General features: G+C 38.7%; 1 protein-coding gene across 1 annotated transcript in view; it reads right to left on the reverse strand.

The window, feature by feature from the left end:
• The window catches only part of LOC141511848 (vitellogenin-1-like), a 79598-nt gene that overhangs the window by 45591 nt on the left and 24529 nt on the right, over positions 1-9478 (reverse strand). Inside the window, 3 exon segments of the mRNA XM_074220861.1 lie at positions 4116-4218; positions 4440-4480; positions 4483-4675. Coding sequence (XP_074076962.1) covers positions 4116-4218; positions 4440-4480; positions 4483-4675 — 337 coding nt within the window.

Here is a 9478-nt window from a genome sequence, read left to right on the forward strand (position 1 = left end):
TACACATGTTAAACACAAATGTACATGTGCAAGGGTGACTGTTCGCCACTGAGGGGAGGAGGGTGGGAAGGAAGGGTGGAAGAAAATTGTGTAACTTATAAATATGCATGTGGATGGATGTTGAAAACATTCATACATGAATAAAATGTAATTGGAAAAAAGAATACGGAGGTAAACTTCAGTTTTGGCATCCCTCAGCTCCCTACCCTTTTCTTTCCTTCCTTCCCCTCCCACCTTTGTTCATCTCCATATCTGAGGGTCTTTAGCTCCATTGGCCTCTGCTGACTAGGGGAAAGTTTTAAAAGCTACTTTCCCTTCCTTTGGAATCAAACCCTCTAAAGTTTTTCCTCTGAGAACTGGTGCAGAATCCAATGCATTCTGATAATTAGACATTCTTAGGGTAACTTATACAAGGAAATCTCTTATATTTGATATAAATCCATCAAATACACATGCACTTATATTGCACTTTAAGGTCTGAAAAGCACTTCACAAATTTTACTTCAATCAGTTTTCACACCAACCATGGGAGGTAGTCACAGTCATTATTCCTATTTTGTAGTTGAGGAAACTGAGCCTGAAAGGATGACTTGCCCAGAGTCATACAGCTAGCATCTGAGGTTGGATTGAACTCAGGTCTTCCCACTCCAAGACCAGTGCTGTATCCATTGTATCATCTAGTTCAAAATTCATCTTCATTGCTTCTGTAGAATATAACCACTTTTAAACACAAGTATTATTTCATTTCTGGCTTTGTATTCCCAGTGTCTGCTGCTTAGTGGATCATTAATAAATGTCTAATAAAGTTTTTAAAATCCTCATACCAACCATTGCCTTCTCCATGAAGTCTTTCTTGATCTCCCCACTGCTAATGTATTAATTTTGCATGAATTATATATATATATATGTATGTATATATGTATATATGTTTGTGTGTGTATGGTATGTGGGGCTCACACTTGTCTAAATTACCACAGATGGAATGAGCCATGTGGAAGATGCTGAGGGCCCTACTTCTGGGAGATGAGGCACCTGGAGAACTGATGCATACATGGATATTCTGGGTTGACCTTCCCCAGGAACAGCTTTTTTCCATTGCCTGTCTAGCCAGAACTGTCTATGTCCTTAAAATTGCCCTACCAATCAAAATTCCAAAAAATTAATGAGTTAGAAAAAGTTGTAAGTAAATTCATATGGAGAAATAAAAAGTCAAGAATTGCCAGGGATTCAATGAAAAAAAAGTGCAAAAGAAGGGGGCTTAGCCCTACCTGATCTAAAATTATATTATAAAGCATCAGTCATCAAAACTGTCTGGTATTGGTTAAGAAATAGAGCGGTGGACCAATGGAATAGACTAGGTTCAATAGCAGGAAATGATTATAGTAATCTGCTGTTTGATAAACCCAGAGTTCAGCTATTGGGATAAAAACTCTCTCTTCAATGAAAATTGTTGGGAAAATTAGAAGTTAGTATGGCAGAAACTTTAGATTAGACCAACACCTCACACCCTTTACCAAGATAAAATCCAAATGGATACAGGATTTAGACATAAAAAAACAATACTAGAAGCAAATTAGAAGATCAAGGACTAGTCTACCTGTCAGATCTATGGAAAGGGGAGCAGTTTATGACTAAGGAAGAGTTGGAGAACATCACCAAAAACCAATTAGATGATTTTGATTACATTAAATTAAAAAGCTTTTGCACAGATAAAACCACTGTAACCAAGATCAAAAGAAATGTAGTAAATTGGGAAACAATCTTTACAACTAATGATTCTGACAAATGACTCATTTCTAAAATATACAGAGAACTGAGTCAGATTTTTAAAACAAAAGGCCATTCCCCAATTGACAAATGGTCAAAGGATATGCAAAAGCAATTTACAGATGAGGAGATCAAAACAATCCATAATCATATGAAAAATTGCTCTAAATCATTAATTATTAGAGAAATGCAAATTAAAGCTTCTCTGAGGTACCACCTCACACCTCTCAGACTGGCCAATATGACCAGAAAGGACAATGATCATTGTTGGAAGGGTTGTGGGAAATCTAGGGCACTATTACACTGTTGGTGGAGCTGTGAACTCATCCAACCTTTCTGGAGAGAAATTTGGAACTATGTCCAAAGGGCAACAAAAATGAGCATATCCTTTGACCCAGAAATACCACTACTGGGTCTATACTCTGAAGAGATGATGAAAAAGGGTAAAAATATCACTTGTACAAAAATATTCATAGCAGCCCTGTTTGTGGTAGCAAAGAAATGGAAATCAAGTAAATGTCCTCCAATTGGGGAATGGCTTAGCAAACTGTGATATATGTATGTCATGGAACACTATTGTTCTATTAGAAACCAGGAGGGACAAGATTTCAGAGAAACCTGGAGGGATTTGCATGAACTGATGTTGAGAGAGATGAGCAGAACCAGAAAAACACTGTACACCCTAACAGCAACATGGGGGTGATGATCAACCTTGAAGGACTCGCTCATTCCATCAGTGCAACAATCAGGGACAATTTTGGGCTGTCTGCAATGGAGAATACCATCTGTATCCAGATAAGGAACCGTGGAGTTTGAACAAAGTTCAAGGACTATTCCCTTTAATTTAAGGAAAAAACAGATAGCTTATTGTCTGATCTTGTTATCTCTTAGACTTCTCTTCTTTTTAAGGATATGATTTCTCCCTCATCATAACTCAATTTGGATCAAAGTACAACATGGAAACAAAGTAAAGACTGACAGAGTGCTTTCTGTGGTGAGGGGAGTAAGATTGGGGGAAAAATTGTAAAACTCAAATAATATCTTTAATAAAAAAAATTGAGTATCCCTGGGGCTTTTGGCTGCATTATAGTTAAGAATGAACTTGGTGAAGAAAGGGCCCACCTTGACTAACTGTGGCCAATAGAGGCCCCCCACCAGTTCTACTTCTAGTTGAGGCCTCACAACCATCATCCAAGGAAGTGACTCCCGGGGCAGGGAGTGGAGAAGGGCCCTGAGAGCCACACTCAGGACAGACTAACCAGACTTCCTGAAGCGACAAGGCTTACTGAACCAAACCGTCACCATCCCTTCCCCTACCATCTTCCCTCAGAGCCTAAGAGAGATGGCCTAGCACCTTGAACCCAACAGCCTTGGAAGCCACCATGCTTCTCCCTCAGTGTCCTCAGCCAGGTAGATGCAGTCTGGGAATTTCTCCTACAGGGGCTACAGCTTCAGTTATTAAAGAATCAGAAAATAATGTTCTCTTCATCAACTTCCTTGACCAAGTTAAATGGCTCAGCATCAGAAGCAGAGAAACGTTTATCCGTGGAAATGTTATTGTTTGTCCTTCATTCCCGAAGAAGAGAGATGACATCAGGGAGATGATGCTATGGCACAGGTCAATTGTATTTAAGTGAGGAAGGATTGTACTGTCTTACTTTCTCCTCCACAGCCATCTGGGTCCAGTGGCCAGACATGAATCAGGATGACTGGAGATGACCCTGGATGTGAGGCAGTCAAGATGAAGTGACTTGCCCAAGGTCCTACAACTAGAAAGTTAGCAAGTGCCTGCGACTGGATTTAAACTCAGGTCCTCCTGACTCAGGGGCAGGCACTCTATCCACTTCATCAACCTATACACTATATATGCAATTTTCCCTTGCAGTCAGAGATTGTTTCCCATTTGTCATTGTAGCTATCCTCAGACTTAGTGCCATGTGAGTACAAACTAGTCAAAGACTGGTTGATTAATTATTTTCTCATGACAACCCTCGAGATTCTTGAGGACAGGGAAGGATTTCCAATGCAGTGAAAAGAAGGAATGAGATACACTTAACAGTTTTATTAACCTCACCTGGGCAGACCATCGAAAACCAAGTAAACAAAAAGCCAGCCCCACAGCGGCCACAATAACCCACTACAACTGACTTTTAGGTTTATACCAGGTTATTTCCTTCATGAAACCCACTGAGACAGGCCCTAAGATAGAGTAATCCTCTCAGGAATTTTGGGGAGAGCACCTAAAAGAGGAAGCCAGTCTTTTTCTCCCCAATAAGACAAATGTATTTAGCTCCCCCCGCCATACACACACAAGACAGTTTACATTTGGAGTGCAGAAGGGGTCTTACCTGAGAAGCTATCCCAGTAAAAGCTTCTACTGAGTTTAAAACTAAAGTTGGTTTTATAAAGTGTGGATTTCAGAATTCTAAGGGCAAGTCTACAGGCCAAGGCCTTGAGGGGGAAAAAAAAGAAAATAGCAAAAGTCAAAACTCCATGATCAATACTCCATAAAAATCTTCCCCCGCCAAAGATACCTTCACCTAAATGCTCTATTAGAATATAATTTCCTCGAGGAGAGGGGCTTTCTTTCTTTTTACTTCCATTTATATTTTCCGTGCTTTTCTCTTATCCTGGGCCCTAATAAATGCTTATTGATTGGTTGACTCGGTTACCCCATTTAGGGAAAGATTTAGTGAGAGATGTTCTGGAGCGACCTTCTCCCTAAAGTCTTCATGTGGGAGTAGACAAAGCTGACCACTTGGAAGCTGCATTCCTTAAGCATAGCATTGGCCATGGTTGCCAAGACTGCGACCCCTGGGACTGTTTCAAATATCACCAGAGAAAGAACAATTTGAACTTGGAGAGGGACATTGGGAGTGAGGAAAGCATAAATGGCAATTTCTTGAACCTGTGGGGGAAAAAAGAGATATTTGATAGAGTCATTTAAGTTTTTAATGTTTCTTTGTGACTTCATTTTTATGAATGACCCTACTCCTCTTCTGTCAAATGGACTCTGGTTAAAAGCAAAGTATTCTTAGCCTATGGCATGTATCAAGGCTGATGGTCTCATCTTTCCTGCTCCAATAGAAACAATGTCATGATTATTTTTCTCCAACAATTGTAGCAAAATAAATACCCTAATTGGGTGTTTTTGATAAATTGAGAATCTACATATTTGATTAAATTTGGTATATACATTATATATCATTTAGCCCAATCTTACAAATAAATGTTGTCAAAGTAGAATAAGCTTTTAAATTTTTATTCAGAGACTGCTTTCTCAGTTTCTAAGGATTATAAATCTGAATGTTAGCTCTGTCCATCTTAAGGTCTGTTTCCATCTATAAATCTGAATGTTGACTCTGTATGTGCCAATTTGTCTGGTTGTCCTCTATTTGCATCAATAAATTGTCCTGTATTTCTATCAACAGTCAGTCACAGGAAGACAGATGTTAGAAAGCAGGAAACTTGTCTGGTTATCTCTTTAAGAGCCCTAAATAAATTCTTGCAATTTTTGACATGTTGGAAGGGAGAGGTTCCATATTTGATATGTTACATATCTGGTAAAGCATAAATATCTTGTCAGGAAGGAGACACTTAGGCCTGCCACTAATTGGATCTATGTCAATTCTGACATTAAACAGATCTCATGACTTGGAAAAGGATCATAAGATATAAAAATGACATCTTTATGAACAAATGCGGAACTTGATTGGTGACGGCGAAGAAGCTTATGGTTTTTTGGCTGCCATATATAACTAGACCTTCCTCATTTCTCTCTAGTCATTGTCTACAGTGGTTTCCAGCTATGGCTATTTGGTAAATCTTAGAGAATAAACTTCTCTAAACTTCTGTTGTTTTATTTTAGTCTAATGAGGTAATTTTCACAATATATATACAATATATTTACATATCATATTTGTGTATATATATAGCACATGAATATTGGTATTTGTTTTCAAAGACGATCAGTGACTCACAATGACTTTCATGTGAATTGAATTTTAATTAGTCAAAATTACACAAAGTTATCCACATCATTCTTTCTTTCAGAATCACCAAAACCCAATGGCAGGACAAAAAAATCAAAAAACTTTGAGGCCTCCACAGTGTGGCCTTGAGATGCTTTCATGGCTATTGGAACAAATTGTTCTCATCTGCCCATTCTGCCACGGAAAATCTTCACATGCTTGGGGTTGACACCCCACTAACTCACCAAATGTGAGGTCTTTACTCATCAATGAGTAAAGTCGAGATGGTTTATTGGGGTGTGGCTGATGCATATGCTACAGTTTGTTGGAGTCACAGGTGAAAGTTGGATGAGATGAGGACACCAAAGATGGGTGAACATTCCTGAAAAGGGCTTAGCAATTCCTCACATAGAAGTGTCTGTCCTCCATGAACAACAAATACAACCCACCATATATTAATGTGTTTTATGTAGATATAGATGAGTGCAGGCACATACATTTTTGTGTATCTGTATGTAAACAGATAGACACAGAATCCCCTAGGTTCTGAAGCAAGGATAGGGACTGGACCTGCAATCTTGCCCATGGAGGCAATTTCCTAGGTGAAAAAACTCCTGGCAATACTCTCTCTTGCAACTTCACCTATTTCTCAGCAACCTTCTTACATCATTAAGAGTTTAAATGAGTTCCTTGGGTCCAGAGTCATCTAGCCAACATAAGCCCAAGGCTCCGGGAAGGCAAAGACAAATGCAAACAAAAAAAAATTCCCTGCCTTCAAGGTATATGTAGTCTACTGGGGGGGGGGGGGCTCTATGACTTTCCTCATTGAGTTATGGAGGAATCAAATGAGATGATATATGTCCCTTAAAACTCTCTATCACTATTAGCCAGTAGTGGTAGCAGCAGCAGATTAATGGGTCATATTTAAGGTGTGGGAATTATAATAGCTGGTGGTATCAAGAAGGACTTACTGTGAAAAGGGGGCCACTGCAGTGAGCTTTTAGGGAAACTAGGAAGTCTTAGAGCCAAAAGTGAGGAATGGGGCATTCTGGTCAAGACAGGGCTGGATGCTGTGGCCACACAGCGGCAGATATATGCAGGAAACAGTAAATATGCCAACTGCCATGAAGAGGAGTAAATAGATACAATTTATTGCTTGCCAGGTATCTTTTGTTATGAAAAGAGACAAAAGACAGTCCCTGTCCTCAAGGAGCTCACAGTCTAATAAGGAAGAAAACATACCAATATAGACAAGGCAAATTATCCTCAGGATAAATAGGAAGAAATCAACAGAGGGAAAGGCACCAAAATTAAAAGAGGTTGGAAAAGGCTTCCTGTAAAATAAAAGCTGGATATGACTTTAAAGGTTTGTATTGATCTTATAAGCAAGATAGTCCTTGGCAAACGTCAATATTTGACCAATCGTATTAGTGAGACAAGGACTGATGGGCCTCATTGATGCATTGGGGGAAAGCTAACATTCATTTGTTTTATTTTGAGATTACCATTAGTTCTTGAATATTGAAAGCAAGTAAGTCTACGTTTTGAAAAGAATTATCCATTGTATATGAATATGGGCATCCAATTTTCTTATCTGGGGATTGTTATTTCTATGAAATGCTTGTTCAAAATGTTCTAATCTGTTTGTTCCTATTTTTTTTTTTTAGATTTTTGCAAGGCAAAAGTGGCTTGCCCAAGGTCACACAGCTAGGTAATTATTAAGGCCGGATTGAACTCAGGTACTTCTGACTCCAGGACCAGTGCTCTATCCACTGCGCCACCTAGCCACCCTGTTTCTTGCTACTGAGGGGAGTCTTCCATTTGATTGGCAGTTTCAGACTCTATTGATTAGGCCTTTATTTTTATTTTTGTCTTTATTATGCCTTGAATTATTTATGCATATAAATGTCAAGAGAAAGGGAATGGGGAGAGGGAAGTCCCTTGGGATCAAGTTTTTGTTCCCCATTTTTGGTTCCTAATCACAGCCTATTTAATTAATGTCATCCTTATCCAAGTTCATGTTCTTAATTCTTTATAATTAAGTTGTAGCTCATTTTAAACATCCTCAGTTTCTCCTCCATTACTATCAGAGAGAAACTCACTTTCAATTTTTGGAGGACTAGTGTTCCATGACATCCAACCATTCTTCATGGTACCACAACCAATGTAAATCTATATCCTCCAGAAAATATTTAAGCATATGTTTCGGGGGCATATTACATTCCAATTCAGCAAACATTTATTATGTAGTTTAGTATGTCTACATTCAAGAGAGGGTATTACAGGAAAAGGAGATTGGTCATATAGCATGAATGAGCTGCATTTCTTCAAAATGGCCTAGGGGATGTTTTTCAGCTTGCTTGGGTGTATCATCACTATGGCTCACACAAGATGAAATAGCATGGATGGGTGGGTGGGTTGCAGTCTATACCAATGGAAGGTCTGCTCAGTTCCAAGAGAGAAAAATCCACCAAATTATTGAAGTACATCATGTTCTTGACATTGCATTAAATACTGAGGATATAGAGATGATATCAGATATAGTCCTTGACATCAAGGAGCTAAAACTAAGTATCAGTACAATGAAGAACCCATGAGAGCTGGTCATGTTTGGACCTTATGGTACTATATAAAAAAACCACAAGGGTTTTCAGATAAGGGACTGGCCTTTAAGGCAGGAATATCTGGTTCAAATGCTGCTCTTACATAAAAATTTAATTTAATTAATAAATTAATTTAATTAATAGGTTTAATTATCTCACCCAGAAAAATCTTTGACTGGTAATTTAAAGACAAGTAGCCTCTCTGCCACAATGGAGGAATTTTCCACACCAGGAGGTCCTTCTACCAATGAAATCCTGGCTTGAGCCCCTCTCCCCCATATGTTGTTATTTATTAATTCAGAGTTGCTCTTCCAATAATAAAGATTAAGTGAGATATTGGTAAAGTTCTTGGTACAGTGCTCCACACAAAGGAGATAAGACATAAATGTCCAATATTTGTTATTGTTATTATGTGAAGCTCAGATGCTAGGTGAGTCATAAGTTTCAGATTAAATTATTGGCTGTGCAATGGAAAGATCCCTTCTAGGTTATCAGAAGTTTCCAGATTGTATCTACAACATGATCGTATGACTTTGATTTCTCTGAAAGAGAGAGTGAGGCTGATGACTTTGTGCCTCTCTGCCTCATTTATATCAAAATATCACCCATAATGATGGTTCTTTTCAAAAATGAACGATGAACAACCTTAGATAACAGCTGAATGAACCCTAGGTTCCCTGCTAAAATGGAAGCCTCAGAAACCTCTGGCTATACCAAAGTTGCCTGTGACCTTCCTAGAAGATTCTTAGGGTCCCCTCTTTGCTTCCTACTCTGGTCTGCTCCCATTACCAGATAAGCTGTCAGTTATTGGGCTGCAAAATGACCAATAGTGCTTCCTCTATCCAAGGATCATATTTTAGGAAATACTCTTATGTTCTCTTCCCTGCCATAAGGATTCCAATAGATTCAGATGCAAATCCTATCCATTCAATTGTGCTATGACAAGAATCACATCAGCAACAATAAAGATGAGGGGAAATCTAATCTGTATTTTGAGAATGAGCATCCATTGCATAAGAGACATGCTAATGTCATTTTCTTCTGTATTGAGAGAAATTGCTTCCAGAAATACAGGCTTGACATAACTGTTGTCCTGGTTCTGTTCATGTGTGAAGAAGACTGTCCAGTTTGTCCTAT

The sequence above is a fragment of the Macrotis lagotis genome, chromosome 2 (genome assembly GCF_037893015.1).
Source record: "Macrotis lagotis isolate mMagLag1 chromosome 2, bilby.v1.9.chrom.fasta, whole genome shotgun sequence".
NCBI lineage: Eukaryota > Metazoa > Chordata > Mammalia > Peramelemorphia > Peramelidae > Macrotis > Macrotis lagotis.